The sequence below is a fragment of the Strix uralensis genome, chromosome 2 (genome assembly GCF_047716275.1).
Source record: "Strix uralensis isolate ZFMK-TIS-50842 chromosome 2, bStrUra1, whole genome shotgun sequence".
NCBI classification, from domain to species: domain Eukaryota; kingdom Metazoa; phylum Chordata; class Aves; order Strigiformes; family Strigidae; genus Strix; species Strix uralensis.
This window is the reverse complement of record NC_133973.1, coordinates 51537801-51557956: the sequence shown is the minus strand read 5'-3', so window position 1 is coordinate 51557956 and position 20156 is coordinate 51537801. Positions and strand designations below refer to the sequence as shown.

At 38.0% G+C, this 20156-nt stretch overlaps 1 protein-coding gene across 2 annotated transcripts in view; it reads left to right on the top strand.

Moving 5' to 3' along the window:
* Nucleotides 1-19829, top strand: part of CDKL5 (cyclin dependent kinase like 5) — a 142101-nt gene extending 122272 nt beyond the window's left edge. The window contains exons 15-18 of one of the 2 annotated variants that reach the window (XM_074858695.1): nucleotides 6144-6246; nucleotides 9926-10048; nucleotides 11200-11319; nucleotides 12611-19829. In XM_074858695.1, coding sequence (XP_074714796.1) covers nucleotides 6144-6246; nucleotides 9926-10048; nucleotides 11200-11319; nucleotides 12611-12997 — 733 coding nt within the window. In that variant the 3' untranslated portion in view covers nucleotides 12998-19829. The remainder of the gene's footprint in view (nucleotides 1-6143; nucleotides 6247-9925; nucleotides 10049-11199; nucleotides 11320-12610) is intronic. The other variant, XM_074858696.1, reaches the window with a different exon arrangement.
* The last annotated feature ends 327 nt before the right edge of the window (nucleotides 19830-20156 follow it).

Sequence of the window (20156 nt, the reverse complement as noted above, 5' to 3'; positions counted from 1 at the left end):
CTCCTTTGAGAGAAGAACCCACAGAAGAATAAGCATTTCTTCTTACGAAATGGGAGGAATGGCAGTGCCAGCAACACCAAGTTACTGCTATTTTGGCATGCGTTTCTCTTTCTCTTTGCTTTTCCTACTCCCTGTTTTCCTGAAATGTTTCCTGCCCAGCTCTACATGTTAACTCTGTGCAAGTTGTCCTGGCAATGGTCTAATGTTGTTGCAAAATTGTTCTGTGCCATAAATGCAGCTTAATCAGATTCCTGAGTGATGTAGAGTCTATGTTCCTCTACTTGATTTTCTGTATAGAAGTTGTGTAAATGCTTATGAAAATCTTGAAAGCTCTAATGGAATGTGATTCTGCTTACATCAATTTTATGATGAAGTAAATATTTGATGTTTGACTGACACAAGTAACAATTCATCTCAAATTATGAGTGACATGTATTCCACCTGGACTTGCCACTACTGTAAAATATTGCTTCTCTCATACTATTGCTCTGTGTTGCCTTTCTTCTGTGAAAGATTTTGTGAATGTTTGCTAGACTGAATTGTCACAGATGTTCCCTTGTCTTTGTGTGCATTTCTTCACTCTGTCCCCACTGTCCTGCCTCTTTAAAATAAAGATGTTATAAACTCGACTTTTGTCATCAGGTTTTACTCTTAAATTGCTAGATCATTTCTGAACTTTAGACAACTTGATTTGAAAAGGCAAATTTTTCATCCTTCTAGAAAAATCTTTTCTTTGCCAGAGTTTACTTTCCTGTAAATGACCTTGAACTTTTCCTTCTTGATACAGGAGTAAATGTTTTATTCTCTTTCACTTGCATGGGCTTTGTCTTGAGCTGAGCAAAATCAATAGGTATAGGCAAGATGTTTAACCTTGTTCTGCCAGTGTGCTAAAATGTTGGCCTGAGTTATCTTTACCGTTGTTATAGTTCTAAATACATCTTTGGAATAAAGTCCAACATGCAGTACATTCTCTCAACACTGGAAGTGTTTGCATTGATTGCTTACAAGATATTTGGGGACTTCTGGAAAGCTTTATTGTTTTAGACCTTTTATGTCCACATAAATGTATTCATTCTATGACAAACAGCTTGTCATACCTTCTCTAGCATATGTTGTACCTTCCTGCAAAAATAATAAAAAGTAGAAATATCTATAATATTATTATTTTTATATGCATATTATACGTATAAACACAAACTAACTCTCCCTGTCATTCAAGAAATGAATAAAAATAGAACATCCTACTCTTAGGAGTGTCAAAGGCTTACAATTATCTATCTGTCAATACTTTTCAAGACTCGAAAATGATACAGACATGACATGTCTGGCTATAATATCTCTGTTTTAGTATTAGTGTAACAATGTAGTCACACTTAATGTTCCTGAAATGAAAAGGTTGCCAGTATCTGAGCAAGCTAGTTTAAAGCTTGTTCAGCTGTGTCTGCAGTACAACTGTTGCTGTATTGTAAGTACTTCCCAGGTCATTTGCAGAATTCTTGAATTTGTAAAAAATAACAGGAAATTTCAAATTTGTAACTTGCAAGCTTAAAAATCACCTGTGTGTGTTACACTGGTTTAGGCTTTAGGAATCTGCTCTGCATAACTTGAAGATGTTCACCCTCCTTATAGCTTTCCCACAAGACTTTCGCACATGCATTGTCATCCAGTATGTTTGCTTTTATTCATCTATTTGGCAACATCTGAGCCTTCCTACCAGTGCTTTCTAGTAATCAGTACCTCTTCTGTGACCCTTCCCCTGTCATTAGTTTTTTGTTTTGTATTAAAAATTAGATGATGCAGTCTAATATTATTTGCAAGGAAGCTTTCCAGAATTTGTAGTCATCAATATTCTGTCCAAAAAATAAGCCTAAGGAAGTATACACTTTGTAAGTTTACAAAACCAACCACTTCCAAATTTTTCTGGTTACTAATTGTTGAACCAGACCAGGGCAGGAGGCGGGGGGGGGCAGGGGCGGGGGAGTGTAAAAGGTATGTGTGTGTATATACATTTATATGTATACTTTTTTTAGTGATGACATAACCTTAGGTGATCTAGTAGCTTTAGTGGCTTCTGGGTGGTATTCTGTATGTAAGAGAGCAGATCTGGGGTTTATTCCAGTTAATTAATCCTCCTTTCCACGTGAAAAAAAAAAAAAAAATGGAGCTCCAAGCAAAGTTCAGATTTGATCTTTGATTTTTAAGCTTTCAATGCCAGGCTTTTAGACCATGAAGTTATACTATGGGCTTCAGCTTGTGGGACTGAGATTCTTCCCTTAAGTAAACCATCTATTTGAGGTGTGTCATTAGTTTCTGTCATGTTCTTGCCTTCATTTATGGTAACTGTATAACTGCCAAGGGTTTTACTTTAAGCAAAACCAAAAGCTAACCTGGCGAATTGGTGCTTGTTCATTTGTCTTCTGAAGACAACTTCAGACGTTTCAGTAACTCCTCCATTGGATAAAAATCTTCCTTGTGTAATTGCGAGTAAAGTTCAGTAAAGGGAGCTGTGTACTGGCAGTTAAAGAGGATTTCCAAGCCAGGCTGACTGCTGAGATTAGGGTTGCTGAAGAATAACTGCAACAAGCATGAGGAATTGCCTCCCAAAAAGAGCTGTCTGCAATACAAATCTATCTATGGCAGTATGAATGCAGCATGCTTCCTATTTATTCTTTTTAGTTAATATTAAAGCACATCAACTTGCTTGCCCCATGCATGTTTGTTGCTACACCTCATTGTAACTGCACGAAGTCGGATAACTTTCCTGCCAAGGGCAATAAATGCTAATCACAGAATTTCTGTTCATACCTATGCCTTTTCCAAGCATCTCAGACCAGAATAACCGATGTGATCTACATTTGTATGTCCTAAGCATGCAAAAGGCACACAAAGATAAAACAACAAATAACAGCATGTTTTGCCTTTGGTTTCTGCTTGAGGGTGAGCTCTCTGTTTGGGGGCTCTTCTCTAGGGCTAGTCTTACTTGCTAGTAAGAGAGACCTGCATAACAGATTCTGGTGTAACTGTTTGCTTTCAAGAGCTGAAACTTCATGCAAAATACCAAGATACTTGCAGTTATTTATTGTAAGAGTTTCATGTTAAGTGACTATGCCATACAGATTTTTTCTGATAATCTTAATTTCTTCTGGTACTGTCCATTGTCTGAAAATCATTTTTTGGGACGCCTAAAATATCCCAGTGTTTCATCTCATAGATCAAAATGTTCTGCTCTATTTTTACCCAGTTCAGAATCCTGGTGTTGAAGCTTCCTGCTATAATGCTATATATGTTCACTCTCTTCACATAATGAGCATGTGTTTTGAAGCAGTCGCTTTTCAAGGTCAATGCTTTTTCAGACAACTGTACTGCAATATGAGTCATAGGAGTTAATGACATAAACCAGTTGGTGTAAAGCCACTGGCTTTTGGGTAAGCGGCAATTGAAAAAGAGCAGAGTTCTCAGCCCCTTATTTTCCTTCTCTGTCTGGTCACTGGAGTCATAAAAAGGAAATGATGGTGCAGAATTTAATTTCCCTCCTGTCTGCTCATCTGCTGTAGGGAGCAGTTGTCTCATCCGGGTTCACTGGGCCAAAGAAAAGAATCACACTTGAGTGAATCTCCATGTAAAAGTACGGCAAAAATCGTCCCAAGCTTTATTCTGAAGATTAAGTTCACCTTTAAAAATACAGTGTCTCTATTTTGGAATGGGTGTTGGAACAGAAAAGAAACAGAAAGACATTGAAATATTTGAAAGGACAATGTAGAGTAACCACATGGGGACTTCCTTATGATCTGACGCTGGTTCCTCAGCAGACAACATAGTTGCTGGGTTGGTAATTTGCACTGAGGCTGTGCTTTGGGGTATGTTTGCAGATGTGGATGCCCAGTAGCTGCTTTAGGGAAAGGCTCAGAAGATTCTCAGCCCTGTTCACATGAATTTCAGAGTACAAGCAGGACACTTGGGGTGCATGCTTTCCTCCAACTTTTCTAACAAATAAAGTAAAAATCATGTAAACAGTAGGTGTTTTGTCTGTGTTAAGTCAGTCTCAGGAGTTCACCAAATCTGTAAAGCTGTCAGTAGTCTTTACTCCTGGGCTTTCTCCTTGGTGCTTTAAGTGATTAAATGCAAGACTGCCTTACTGCTGTTACGTAGTGGTATCAAATACAGGGACATGACAGAAACAAGAATCTTTAGCAATCTGGTATATTTAAAAGGTGTGTTATAAATCTAATAATTATATTAAACTAGAGATTTTTCCTGTAGCGTTGTAATTCTCACGTTAATTCTATGTTGTTGTGTTCCTGGATCTAGATGTAAGTTCCAGAAAATCTAAATTAGGAAAATTTCCACCATACTCTCTGCCTGTGAATCTTTCCTCTACGCCCATTCTCTTACTCAACAATTGCACTTTATTACAGTGTTTACACACAGCATGCATTTATATTTGGAACCAGGTAGCATTTTGAGCTCGAGGTGGTTTTGTGATGAAATTGAGAAGCTGATCAAACCACCTGTCAGAGTAAAGATACTCTTATCGATAAGGAGGATGACCCCAGTGATTCCTATCCCAATTATGTGTTTCACATTTGCTTGGAAAAAAATGTCAGCTTGGCATGTAGTAGCAGCTGAATCACCAGCTGATAGCATAGCATTTAAAGCCAGAATTAGAAGCCAGTGATAACTATAGTAGACAGCTAAGTGTTGCTACATTACAGTTACTCCAAGAAAAGCTGCTCCTGTTTGTCGTTCAGAGCTCTTAGAATGGTGGCTTTCCTTTAGGTTTTCCATCAAGACAATGGAATAATTTCATTTTTGTTTTCATACAGCTGAAGAGTGAAAAAGGACTGAAATCACCCAGTATGATTTTCTGTATGTTAGTTGCCATTAAGTGTTGTCTGTTCTCTGGAATCCAGGTCTGGTAGCATTCCTGACTAATGTGTGTCTCCCAGAAGAGTATTGAGGTTCTGATTTGAAATGTCAAAGATGAGAAATCCACTTCTTCACTAAGGAGTTTGTTCTGGTGGTTAATGATTCTTATTGTTAAAATCAGTGCCTTATTTCTAATATGACTTCTCTGGCTTCATTGTCCACCTACCTGTTCTTATTATGTCTTTGCCCTTTACTTTAAAGATCTTTCTAGTAGTCTATAATTCCTTCCTGGATAAGTACTTGTGCGCCGCAATCAAGGAAACTAAATATTGGGGCTGGTTTGGCTGTGGTTTTTAACATACTAAAGAGATTGAAATCTCTGACTCCTTTAACGTAGACCATTCTTTCTATCTGAATTTATTTCTGTGACATTTTCCTGCACCGTTTCCAATTTTCAAATTATTTTAAAGGGCACTAGAACTGCATTCAGTTATGTATCACCAATGTCCTACGTAAACCATCTTTCTACACCGTATCAGTACTTTACATACATGTGTATACTTAAAGTAACATGTTATTTATCAGCTGTAGTTAAGTCAGCTGTGTAGACAAGTTAAAAGGTGGATATTCGGTATTCAGGCAAGTCACCTGTTCCACTTTCGGGTCATCTTCTTTTGCCAGCACTGTCTCACCCACGCATAACAAACTAACTGAAGTTTTTAAGTTGAAATGGACAACCGTAGATCCCCAGCTTCCCTGATGATAAATTTGGATCCATGTCAGCAAAGGTCAGGAAGTTCGATTGAAATTGGTTCTCTCTGGCGAACTTTGAAACTCCTGGCTCTCCAGCAAGCAATGGATAAACTGGACCTCATGGTGCTTTTATACCTCATCACCATTTGTATGTTCTCTCAGATATGATTTTCATTTTTCTAAAAGACCTTGTGTGTGATATTTTGGTTTGAATATTAAATTCTGGCTTTAAAAAAAAAAAAAAGACATGCATGCTTTCCTAGTCCCTAAATAACTATTTACTGGTTTGAACTAATCAGTTTACCCTGTGTTCCTCCTATCCCACTTAATAAGACTATTTATCCGGTATTTCTAAGTAACCCTTGAACCAATGAATGCTAAAACATTAAGAATCTTTTTGCTTTAATCAATAATTTGCATTCTTTGGCATCAGATCTCATTACACAGAATTTACATAATATCAAAATAAAATCTGTCTTACAATGCCTTAAAATCTCTCTTACAATGCCTTATTTCATGTTTAGGAAAAGTCCTGAAAACCTTAACAGTCACTCAGAACAGCTCAAGGAGAAAGAAAAGCAAGGTTTTTTCAGGGCAATAAAAAAGAAAAAGAAGAAATCTCAAACTGTAAGTATACAGTATTTCTAACAGAAAATGTGTTTATCAGGTTTGAATTATGCCATGTTAATGTGCTAGATTAGTACAGTACCTTTGTATTTGTGATCATGCCTGCGTGTATCTATTTGTTCTTTTATTTTCTGTCTTGACAATATGAAAGTCAAATTCCTTTCCTGTTCAGGGTTTATTTATCATCCTTTTCAAATATTTCTTCATCTATTAGTCCTGTGCCTCTTTGTTTTCATTCAGACCCACTGAGAGCCAGTTTCGATGCAAGTTTTAAGCTGATGTTGCGGCAAATTCTTTTGCAGGATATGGCGATACCGTTCCAAGAATAGCAAAAGCATTATTGTGTGTCTTTGGAACTTGAATAATTTCAGACACCCATTACGAGGAGATCAAACTGTTATAAATGAGAATTCTTTCTGGTTTTTTTCATGGCAGAGTCTTGATAACAGCCTTCTTGCTGTACCCCGTGGCTGGAATAAGGATGATGTGTCTTAACTATTCTTAATGTTTTATGTTTTGCTGGGGGAGAGGATCGTGGCTTTTGTTATTCAGTGCAAGCCTTTGGTATCTTTTATATGTTTTTACATTTTCATGTAGTTTTTTGGGAGGGAGAAAGAACTTTCTTTTATCAGAGAGCAGCAGTATGTTAACATTTCACAGTTTTATAATGAAAATCTCCCTGAGAACGGAAGTAACCTAAACATCATCTTGTCTCATTCTCAAATAACAGTTCTGGAAACAGTAAAATACTTTAAATTTCATTTACATAAAGTTGCAACGTTTCTGTAAGTGTAACTGCGGTTATAGTTTTGAAGGTTCTCAGAATGGAGTAAATCATGCTCACTCCTGGTGAAGGGGGGTAACTAAATCAAAATATGTACTGTCACACAGTGAGGTGGCGTGACTCTGGTTGTTGATGGAGGGATGATCTGTTGAAAATTGAGGGGGAGGAGTGACTATCAAGCTTTTTTTTAGTTTCTTTGAACTGTATGGAACATGTGCATGTGTGTGTTAACTAGCACTCAAAAATGCACCTTGCCTTCCTGCTGGGCAGGTTTTAGAGCAGTGGCATCTACCTCTCCTTCTGAACTTGTTCATCCTGATACCTGTACGCAGTTCAAAACCAATCATTTGCATTACACAACTGACCAAAAAGTCTAGATTATAACTCTGGAATTATTTGATAGCAAAATGTCCATGAAAGGATAGCACACCTAAGGCCATTGGTTCCAGTGATGCATTTTCAAAAAAAAAAAAAAGGTGTTAAATTTGCACTGTTCTAGTCTGCTCTGATTCCAGCCACTCACACGTGGTGGCAAGGAACACTTTAAAAGCACAGCTGATCAATGGTATATCAACTACTTCTAGATTAAACCGTGTGAAGGAAATATAGACTGGACTCTGTTGCATCTCAAGATCTGGCACTTTCCAGAACATGTAAATTGCAAGTACCTTGATCTATAGCTACCAAAAACATCATTGATTACAAGACAGGACAGATTTATATATAAGCCTTACTCCTGTTTCTTCTCATTCTTACAAAGAGGGGTAGAGGGGAGGGGGGGAGAGAGAGAGAGAGAGGTGTGGCTAGTTAGAGCTAGTATCTCACAGGAATATGAATAAATTAGTGAAATAAGATAGTGATCAAAATCTTGCATCCTCAGCTGGAAACTTGATGACATCAACTTAATATTTGGACCCAAGCAGAGACTGAAAAACTTATTTTCATTTCTACTTACAGCTGTTTAACAGGACAGTATCTAGAGGTAGACTGTACCTGCCGGTATGTGTACAAGTGTCTGGTTCAAACACTGTTCTTTGTCTGTTAGCTGAGCACATCTACCTAACGAACATTGGGTTGTTCATTAGGATCTTCCAGCACAAACAAAAATTATTGCCTTCAGTTCAGCACCAAGTTTGACTTCAGTAGCAAAAGCTGTGAACAGCACTGTAATATTAGCTCCAACTATATGAATAATGTTTTCTATGAATTCATATTAAAAATCTAGCAGATACCTTGTGACTACCCAATTTTTTTCTGATGCTTATAATTCTTTTAGAGTTCTAGAAGTATGAAATTCCACTTATGTATGCTGACTTTCTGCAGCAAATAACAAACTAGACCTGAGAACTGTCACAATGCTGAGAAGCACATCATAGCTAGCTACTATTTACTTCTGATATCCTTTGGCAAGTCTCATTTTGCTGATGATCGTCATAAGAGTCATAAAAGATACCTGAAATTGTATTGAAGACATCTCCTTAATAATGTCATTCTCAAAGTCTCTAATAGCCCAGAAGTGATCCCAATTCCTGATACTTCCTCCTGCAGAGTTATTCCCATTAATCAGTCTCCCTAGAGTTCTCCAGGTGCAGTTCCTCATGGGACAGTAATTGTTACTGTCTGCTACGGGAATTCTTGGCAATACTGTTTTTGCAGAGCTGTTCCTATCCTCATTTTCATCTTGTTTGGAGTCTTTTAGTAACATAGCAAAAGGTTGTGAGGATCACTAGAGTCACAGTTCTTTCTGTTATCTGCCACCAAACAATTTGATATCCATGAGAGTTGTGCACAGTGTCAATAGGCACTATCTTCAGAGGAGCCTGAGTTTTGCAGATTTTGGCACATATTGTAAGCGAAGGGTCTGAAGAAATTATCTGCTTTGGAAAAAGCAGTTGCAGGTGAGCATTTCTCCTAGTGATGCTTTGATTCCTTTTTAATTTACTGAACTTGAAACAGGAAATTCTTCTGACCATAAAGTTCCTAAACAAGCTATGCTAATTAGTGACTCTTTCTTTCATTGATTTGGATGGACTCTAGAAATTGAGACAGCTGTTTGAAAACCCTCACTTTTGGTAGTGCACCCATCATTCTCTGTAGTCATGTAATCATTATATTTTATTATAAAGTTTTCTTTCGGTAGGCAGAATAATGCTAGACACAGCATAGGTGTCCTATGCTTGTTTGTACCTGAGTAGGGGAGAAATAGTCCGGTTCATAATTTTAATACTTGATAGTTCTGTTTGTTGTTTGTGCATCCACTGGTACGCTCTTCAGTTGTGTTATGAAATCAGAATAAAACAGCCAGTGCCCTTGCAGTTATACATGAGGTTCTTGACGGCATATTTTTGTCAGAACTGAAATGATTCATCTTGGAGCCCTAGCTCCTTTTACAGTTTAAAAATAGAATACTTTTATTTCATCTAGAGGTAGCTATCAACTGCTCATTCTGAAACCAATTGCTGTTATTGTTAGTGTATCTTTGATATTTTATTTATATAAAAATAAGAAATGTCATACTGCTTTAGGTCATTATCATAAGTGACAAATTGTTGCCAAACTATAGGATTTGATCCAAAGCTCAGTAAAGTCAACAAGACCTACCAGTTGTTTCCAAAAGGCTTTGAAACACACTCTGCATTCCTAATGAACATGGATATAAGAATAGGTGTACTGATCTCTTTTTACATGCTTTATATGCATTGAGTTCCTTGGATTTGTTCTATATGCTTTTGTCATTCAATCACTATTGTATTTTCCCAAAGCAAATTGTAGGATTGATACCATATATTGTTGGAATTTTTTTTAAAAAAAGGAAAAGAAAAAGAATTAATACACTAAGGACAGATCTCCTGAATTGAAATGCTATGCATTTAGTTTTTGTATCTTATATTGCAGACAGACTCAACCAACGGGGAGAATCCAAGCATCAAGAAATCCCTCTTTCCTCTTTTTAATTCAAAGAATAATTTAAAGCATAGTTCTTCTTTGAAAAAGCTTCCTGTAGTCACTCTACCCATGGTATTAATTTTTAAGTACAGTAACACTGTAAAATGCTCCAGTAAACTTGTTTTACTGACTACAGCAGCATGTGTTTTATTTTCATGGGATCACTTTCTCTTCATGCCAGTTAAGTATCTTGGGCCAGTTCGATAAATTTAAGTAAAATTTGCAGTTCTGTTGAAATAGGTTGTGCCAAAAAATATTTTTTTTGTATTTAATGTACTGGAAATGTAACATACGCAGTTTCAGAAAGAATGAGCCCTGGGACTAAAACTAAAGGATGAAAATAGTTGTGAAATCATGTATGTTTAAAATTAAACTGTCTCATTCTGTTTCAATCAGGAAAAAAAATAACGTGGTCTGTCTTATAGCTATATTGGAAATACATCTTTTTATGCAAACTGCTCCTTTATATATTAAACTTAATTAATCAAATATTAACAACAGGTTATCTGAAAACTAAATTTTAGCTCATGCATCTGCTGTATTTTTGTTTGTCCTGATCATTCATGATAAAAGACAGCTTCTATTAAGCATAGGTTACCTTTTAAGTGTCCTTTTTATGTTTAGAACTCTTTAAATGAGATAAAACTCTACATAAATTTTAATTAAACTTAAACTCTATATAAATTTTAAATTATCCTTCTGCCATAAATTTTGTTAGATTTTCAGCGGGGGGGAGGGGCTGTTCTTAATTTTTGCGTTCGTTTGGGATATTTGTGGAGGAGAAAGATGGAGAAAGGAAAAGCTCTTGGGTTTGTGATGACAAAATCAGCCAGACATCCATTTAGAGAGACTTTGGTCTGATTCACTCAGGAGCAAATTTATGGAACTGATCCATGGTCTTAACTGCAGTATGGAATGCTTTTTAAATGAAGATGAGGCTCAACAATTTTTTATTTTATTTTATTTTTTGAAGCCTTGTTTAACTGCTCTCTCTTACAGCAAATAACACTAACAGCATGCGAATGCTTTAAGGGCTAAGGGTGTAGCAAATCTGCATGATATCCACAGCCACTTGCTCTTACTACGGGGAAAAATGTTGAAAGGTCATTGTAATTCTGCTGCAGTAATGGGCTTCACTTGTGTTCTGTAATTAACTGGGGAAAATGATTTACAGGTGTTCTTAAGAATATATTAGGAGACCGGTATCTAATATTTTGTTGCAGATGCCTAGCAGTGATGGTCAAGATCTCTTGGCATTACAGAAAGCCATTCATTCTTCTAATCACCAGAGCAGCAGGCAGAAGGATTGGCATCCTGAGAAGATGACAGAAATCCAGCCTCATGTAAGTGGCATTATCAGTTCCCTGTATTTTAACATCACTGAGGTATCTTGACAGCTCTTTCTCTGGTGAATAGAAAAATTGCATTTGACATTATTTCCCAACCTTCCCATTCCCCACTCATTGGAGGTAAAAAAACTCTATGCCCACAGTCCTGCATAATGCTTTGAAAATCTAGACATGAATGACAAGGAAAAGAAGAGAGACTAAATGTCCCTGTGTCAGTCTTTGAGCCTTTCGAAATACTGGTTATGTTCTTGCATTAGAGGCAAGCAACACTTCAGGGCATGTCTACGGTAGCTATGCAGTGCTGTAGAAAAGCCTTCCAGTTAGCTCTGCAAGGAATGGTGAATCCTGAGGGCATGCTGCTACTTGACATAGTTTGATACTTGGTGGGGTCACCAGAGCATCATGATCACGTTACAGTGCGGCTGTGCCTCAGCTGGCACAGACTGCGGTGTAAGCAGACTACATTATTGGAGCATAGCACTGCACTAATGCACCTTTATTTTCTCCAGTTCTAAAACCAGCTTGGGGGGCAGGATTTAGGAGGGAGCTTCAGTGCCGTGCTCTGTTGCTGTTACAACATTGAAAACTGAAGAGGGTTCATTGCAGCTGCAGTGTTTGAAGAAGCAAGTTGCTCTGTGAGCTGTGGATTTTAATGAGGCTGTTTTCATGCCACTTTGTGTATTCAGACTTCCCCAGGCTCTTGCTACCCATTTCAGTAACCCCATGTCTCCATTTTCCTTCAGCCTGCTCACCAGTTAAGGAAGCTGTGAGGGACTAGAGCAGCTTATCACCCAGCTGCCAGCAAACAAAATATCTAACTGCTGAGTTCTGCCAGCCCTTATTTCAGTGCAGGTGATTACTCAAGACTCTCTCTAACCCCTAATTGATGTTCACAAAATTTTAGGAATTTTGTATTTCTGATATCTGTGCCCCATAAAATGTGGCTGAAGTTCTAAAGTTAATAGCAGGAGTAGTGACAGATGGACAGCTAATGCAATTGTCTATTCCTCTGTTTTCATAGGAAACAAAGTTAAAATAAATGATGGGAACAATTTTTTTTTCTGATCTAGAAAAGGTTCCACCTTTTCAGATAGCTAATAGATTGAATCATAATGAGAAGACATTTTCTCAGGTGTGTAGTCGTAGCTTGGAATGAAATATTGCATATGAATACAAATTAACAGTGAAGTTCAAGATGTTCAGTTTAGGATACAACAGTTTTGTTATAGGAGGTCTGATATGATGGAGAGCAGAAGGTCAGGTGTTTTTTCTGTGTATCTTTCAGAGCCAGCCATTAAAATCTCTTCGAAAGCTCTTACACCTCTCCTCTTCAAATCATCCTGTCCCTGCCGAGCCTCGCTTCCAGCCCTTACCAAGTCAGCCAGCCAAAGCTTCTTTCTCTGAAGTGCGGATTCACCCCATGAGTCAAAGCTCCAGCAGTGGCAGCAGCAACGTGCGGCAAGAGCCTCAGCCGAAAAGCAGGCCGACGCTGCAGATACCAAGCCAGCTGGAACCTACCTGGCACGTCTCCCCGGTAAACAGGAGCGCGAGCGATGGGCCTCCCTACTCCGACCAGCTGCCTTCCAAGAGCGGACAGAACGGGCACACGTATAACCGAACAAACCGATCGCGAATGCCAAATCTGAATGATTTAAAAGAGACAGCCTTGTAATTGCACTCCAGAAAATAGGCCAGTTCAGGTGGAGGTCAGTGTAGGGGAGTGGTGGTGGTTCTGGTGATGGTAAGACTGCATTTTCAGCTTTATAAAGGTGTGCAATATGTACATGTGGAGCTATGCCATTTGGCACCACAGTGAGAGTCAGGGATTATACAGTAAGACAAGTTGAATTAGGAATTACCGGTCATCAGAAATGTCGCTGGATGCCAGGCAGAGTGTGCCGGTCAGGGAGAAAAATGCATTGCCATTTTCTCTCATTTACATTCCAGCTTAGTGCACATCTCTGTCTGAAAGCTGGGAGACTTCTGGTATGTATTGGCACTTATAAGGGTGAAAACATTCATGTCTAGACCTATGCCCTTACTACATTTTTTGCTGCCTAGTTAAAACAGTAGGGTTTATGTGATAGAAGTGTATCCCTGTTAAGGGTTTAAAGTTAAATTGTATGTCTTAAATTTGTTTTTTAAACTTCCATATTTGATAGGATTTGTAATATTTATTTATGATGACCTAATATCGTACTGTTATAATCATATCTTTTATGTTATAATGTAAAGTTATTTTGAGCTGTTTGGAACATTGTGAAGCAGTGCAACAGCTACAGTAGTTTCTATAAAAAACTAACAGTAACATTTATATATTGCATCAGGAGTATTTTATTCTATATATAAATATATATATAAATGGAAAATAACTGTCTGTTTTTTAAATATACTCATTTAAAAGAAAAGTATTGTTATGACACTATCTGCCATATTTTTATACATTTGTGATATAAAGTGCAGTATTATACTTCTAATAAAAGGAAGTTGAATGTGGATATAAACGTGACTGTAACAGTATGAATCTTGCTCAGCTATGAGAGCCCGGTATTATAGGCATTATTGGTAACAAACAAAAGACAACATTCAATTCCAAACTTTATTATGGGCTACTTTGTTGGAAGTATTGGCTAAATGTAAGAGACTGCAGAACTGTACAGTAATCTAAATGTGGTATGTTCTCCCCTGTGTCCTTAGCTTTCCTAGTAATATTAATGGGATTTCTGCATCTGCATCAAGAGCACAGAGCCCCAGTACCAAATTTTTGTTTTCTCTAAAGAGATAAAGTGCCCCATGACTACAAGCTAAAGCAGGTGCTCTTCCACTTAATAGCAGGGGTGAAAACCAAAGAAACATAGCATGAATTGCAAGTGAAATGCCAAACTTTGACACTTAGGCATAGCATGGCACTGCAGATCATGGTATAAGCTTTTATGCATATGTGTATTTTACATCTTGTTTAGCAATCTATTAACTAATAAGATAAACACTGTATTTAAATTTAAACTACTCTTGCACTTTTTCTTATATTTCAGGATGTATTTAAAGCTACAAATCTGATATTTGAATATTGAGGGAGAAGGTTGCCATGCAGCTTAATTTCTCCTTAGGTCTTGCTATCCGAATATTCCTGTACACAGTTCAGTTACCAGTCTCAGCAAAATACTAGATCTTGGGTTCCAGTCTCCTGTACAACATTGTTAAAACTGCCTTTACGTTGGTGAATGTTGAGTGTAGCAAATACACAACCTGATTCCTCTGTTGCTACCGGTAAACTAAATCAAAGGTGAGCCAGTAGGAGTCAAGAGTTATGCCAGTCTAAACTTTGTGCAATAAGAGGAGAGTCAGGCCTGTAGTGTCAGAACAATACAATCTTTCCTTTTTAAACACCTTATTTCAACTCCCTCATTATTCTGCAGCATACTTCGTTTTCTAGATGCTGTCCTCATAACACACCTGTACTTGCAAACACGTTGTCTTTTCCGAAAAGAGATTAACCGGAATGTAAATTCGATGATTTAGCCATAGATGTAGTTAACAGAAGCGGACAGGCAGTAAAGAGCTAAACTTCCTACTTGGATAACAATGCAAACTGGACATGTTGTTCAGTGCCTCTCGAGTCATACCAAAGTTCTAACAATGGCAAATTTGGCACCACTACTCTAAAAATCTTTGTCAGAAGGTACAATATAGAAGGATGTTACATCAGGTTTGTCCAGGGCTAAAAATTACAAAATAAGAATTCTTTCTTTGTCAATTACCTGCAAGAAATGTGCATGTGATTTTCTATAGATATATATGATGTCTAGATATATATGATATATACTGTGTTGATATATCATATATATAGCATATATAAATAGAGTAGACATGAAAGGGTATTCAGTTTTTGGTAAATTCAGCAGGCATCCAGGAAAGACGTTGTGATATTTCCTAGTCATCACTATTAGAGTTTAGCAGCATATTTTAGCAATCCCTTCTGGATTCACCAGTTGGTCACAGCTAGGTTAGGCCTGTTAATCCTGCTTTGGAATGGGCTGATGCCACTGAAATCCCTCACAAAAGCAATGTCCAAGAGTGGGGCTCTAAGCAGTACAGTTTGAATGTCTCCAAGGGAGCGTTCAGACTAGGCTCTTCTGTACTTCATGGATATGTATCCTTTTGCCTCTGCAAGACTTTTAGCCTGCTGGTAAGAGCTTCATGCTGGGAATGATGATTCTGGGCTGTATGTGGCTGTTCTGATTTCTAGCAAGGAAAAATGTTTCAAAGTATTTTTTTTCTCAGTACCCTTTAAGTTAAATCAGGGTAATCTCTGACTGTACATATAGCTGTTTAAAGTAGTTAGCAAAGCTTCAAGGGTGACCCAAGGAATGTTCAAGTATTTGGTGGCCCGTATTTACAGAAAGTTGTTTCTACATACTGCATTTTCTTCCCAAATTCAACAAGCTGTAGTAGATTTCAGTTGAATACTAAATTGTGTTGAATGTATGTAGTATTTTCTTCCTTCTGTTGGAAAGAAATTCCAGCAGCTTGGCCAGCTGGTGCTGGGATAAATTGTGTATTTTTAACCTTGCCTAACTTCCCAATATGTAGAATATTGCTAATGTAATTTTGCCGAGGCTTCCAAAGGAGTCTTATTATAGTGACTGAGATTTGCTGGCTCAATAAAGGGGAAGAGATTTACAGAGCAAACTATTTTGTAAGTGTGAGCTTCACTGGTCTGTGGGTCTTGTGCTACATGTTCTGTAGATTTACTTAGTATACAGTATCTTAGTTAAACTGCATTTTATTCTTCAGCAATCTGTTTTGCCTTATGGCATCATTAATGATGTGAATAGAAAAGAAACTAAGTTTCAGAAATTAATTATAATCATGTTGCAGAACTCAAGCTGCCTAAACTTGTCTATATGTTTTTACTATAGCTCTTGAGCTCTTTTTAACTGAGAAAGAAGCACCTTAAGCTCATCTTAACTGAAATTGTATATGTGTTTAGCTGTCCTTTTAAACTGCCATGTAAATGTATTAACCTAGAACAACATATTTTTTTGAACAGACACCCGACCACAGAGAACAGTCCCTATTTAATGCTTTTTGCTCCATTTATCGCAGTCCAAGATTCGTTGCTCCTCTGAGAGGTCGCCAGCACGGAGCACTGGGCAGAGTTCTTGGCAGGAAGTCAGCAATCCCAGATTCAGTCCCTTCTTCCTAAACCATTCCCCATCCCACAGGGCTTGGGACTGATACCAAGCTTTGATTTCTGATACCAAGTCAGGCCTGCCTAAACGTGTGGGTCCTGACGCCACTGTATTTACAGATACTCGCTCTTTTAGATCAATATTAAAGCAGGCTTCAACACTCCAAATGTACGAGACACCCTCAGGTTGTCCTTAGGCTTGTCGCCTTTCTGCTACACCAACTTGTTTCTGGGAACAAAGCTGGAGTGATTCTTCAAGAAGCAGTGTCCTGTGATAGGCTTTTAGCCATTCCTTGTCATTGCAGTTAGGTCTCTTAACAGATGAATCTTACTAGTGTAAAAAGCTACATACCAACCTTTTCTTTTTTCTTCAGAAGCTGCTGTAGCTATTAGCTGAGTAGACTCCTGTGTTCACCCAGAAAAAGCTATGTAGTCTTAACAATTCAGTGCTGTAGACCTCCCTTGTAAGAATGGGAACACAGGTTATATAGCTCTGAAAGCACTGTTGTGTTAGCTAAGGCAAAACCCAGCTGCTTTTGAGGGGAGCCAAACTCTAGAATTGTTTGGGGTTTTTATTCATGTTTCAGTTTTTTGTTGTCCTATAATGATTTGGTAGTGAGACATGCTTCAAAAATATCTGCATGTAATTAATTCTGTATGTGTTGAACACTGTCAGAGTGGAGCTGGGAGAATATTTGAATCCCAGTCACACAGAGTATGAAAAGGATAGCCATATATAATATACTGCAAATTGTGGGGTGGCAATGAATGTTTATTTTTTCCATTCCAGATAGCATACATAATACATCTACTAATGGGGTTATATCAGAAACCATGCATCTGGGCTGTCGTTCATGTAAGAGGGCCCACCATTTGAAACAGGAGTGTCACAGAAGATGATTGGAAAGGTGATGTGCCCTATTTAACCAGTTTTAAATGACCTTCAAATCAGGACACTATTTAAGAACAGGTGCCTTTCCCTACACAGCTCTTTCTAATGGTGTCATGATATTAACCATTAATTCACTGGGTTTGTAGTGAATGAGGAGAAAAGCCATTTAACTTCTGGCCTTTGTTAAAAAGAGAGCGATTTGAGTAAACCCTTTTAAGATAACACAGCTTGGAACTTCTAGATGTTGGCTCTTTTTTCAAAGGGTCAGACAGCAACAGTTCATCAATGCTCAAGCTCATCAGGCAAGTGAAGGCTTGTGCACATCACTTGGTTCAGATGTACTGAATCTGACAATTTCTCATTTTGCAATCAAGCAAATTTCATGAAAGTTAAAGCAAATTCTATAGAAGATCCTTTTTCAACTGGAAGAGAAAAGCTGTGGTAGGTCATCTGTTCTCTCAGTGGACTGTCTTAACAGTTACTGCATGAGACAGTGTAGGTAAATCTGATGGTTAGGTCTGAATTTTACTTGCTCCAAGTTCTGCTTGGATGCTTATTTGATACCTTGTGTACAGCCAGTTTTTTGGTGCAAAAGTTGGCTTTTGCCAAACTAAGTGGAAGAGACATGAGAAGTGTGAGAGGACCAGCCCTGCTACATTTGGATGCTTTCATTCCACCAAATCAGATTGCTTCTCAGGCTTTTTCAGAACATAACTCAAAATATGCAGCCAGGCAAAAGTGACTCTTAAGACATGCACAGCCCAAGAGTCTGAACATGGAATTTGTGACTTAGGCTAAGAGTGACTCTACACATCTCTTGTCTTCTCTGCAAGTCAATCTACCTCCTCTCTCTTGCAGAATGTGGTCAAGGTTTGGTTGGTTTGTTTTGAGCTTATTAGTGACTCCAAATTTTGAAAAGACATCTAAAAAGATTCTTCCTCTAGGTACTGTTAGCAACCAAGTAATAAAATCTTGATGGGCCTTCATCTGATAGACTTCTGAAACCTCCAAGCCATCTGAGCTCTCCCTCTAGAATCCCAATGCCATCCTTTGCACTGCTTTGCAGTCTTCCCTTGCCCTTCCCCCTGTGGTTCTCAAATATTGCAGTTGCCTTGTTCTTTGTTGTTTCTCTAGTGCAGATTATCAGGGAGTTAGAGGCCTTATCTACTACTCCACCCTATTTGCTGTTTTATTCGAACAGCTATCCTTAGACTTGCTCAGGATTTTCTTCATTTTAATTTTCCATTTCATCTGGGTGAGATACCTTACCTCATTGTGCCCCCACCAAAACACGCTGCCTACCAGGCTTTTCGTTCCACCAGGTCTCTGTTTTCACAGGGCATTGTTTCTCTGGATCCATTCTGAGAAATGCAAGGTGGCATCGTAATTGTACAGGCGTAGAAGTGCGTTGTGAAGTAACTGCTGTTGTAGAGCTTTCCATTAGCAACGTTAAAGCATGTTCATAGCACAAGATGGAAGCCGCTATTCAAGTTTCCTGTAGGATATGAACCTCTTGGTGTAAACTCTTGACATATAAATCCAATGGCAGAGCTTTTAACTATTTAGTAACAAGGCAAAACTTTAAGTGTAGGTAACTGTCTCAACTTTCCTTTTCTTCTTACTTTTGGTTTTGCTAGTGCACATCTTAGACTCATACTACTGAAGGATATGTCTAATTGAAAGGAGTAACATATATATATATATGTTTGGTTTATATGGAACAATAAGCTAAAATCTTCCCTGAAACTGTAATTTCATTGGAAATTCTATGCAGGCATTTTAAAATCTGGTTAATCTGCTAAGGACGTCCAGGACTGCTTAGATCTCCACTGTGAAATGCTGAATTCTGAATTTGTGTCATTTGGGAGAAGGAAGGAAGAATGAGGTTTAGAAATATGTGATCTTTTCACAATCTGCCAGTACAGACTATTCCAAAAATAACAGGCTGGGGAGGTGGCTTCCAAAATTTCTAAATTTATGGATAAGATTCCCCGATGTTTTTTAACAGCTACTAGAAATCTAAAGCGCACAAACTTTTAAATCTACCATGCTTTCTGTTGTGGAAGGGATGTGATGTGGTGTTAATCTTTTTAATCCTGGAATACAAATTGATTTTAAAATGTGTTGAATATTTAAGGATGACTTCATGCAAGTTAATAAACCATTTGTAAAGTGTTTGTATACAACCCTTTGTATTATGTTGTTGGTACACCTTACCAAATTTTTTTTGGGCATGTATTCCATTCTTAACTTCTGTACAATTTCTATTGTTGCTGTAAATATTCTAAAAAAAAAAAAAAATCCTGTGGTAACCTTAATTATCAGCATGGAAATGGTTAATTTTTACTGAGCACAATGTATTTTTGAATGGGCCTTCCAAAATATGTCTTTAATAAAAATGCAGATTTTGCACTAGAACACTGGCATTGCTCAACAGCTGATCTTATTCCTGACATGTCTCCTCCAGAGCACCTCCCCATATGTTAGCTTGGCTCGGAGTTGCAGAAGGGGCAAGAACCACACCAGGACTCCTCTGCCAGTCCAGGTCGCTGCCAGGCCCTGGCTAACCCCACCTGAGAAGCTGACTTGTATCTGTCCACAAGCCTGACAGTGCCACAGGAGCACAGAGAAAACAGGTCCGAAGCACCTTGTTGCCCACCATTCCTGTAGTCTCACTGCACACATTGTGGGAGTTTCTTCCTTTCAGGGCAAAAATGTCTGCTGTTGTTCTCTCTTTTGGACAGT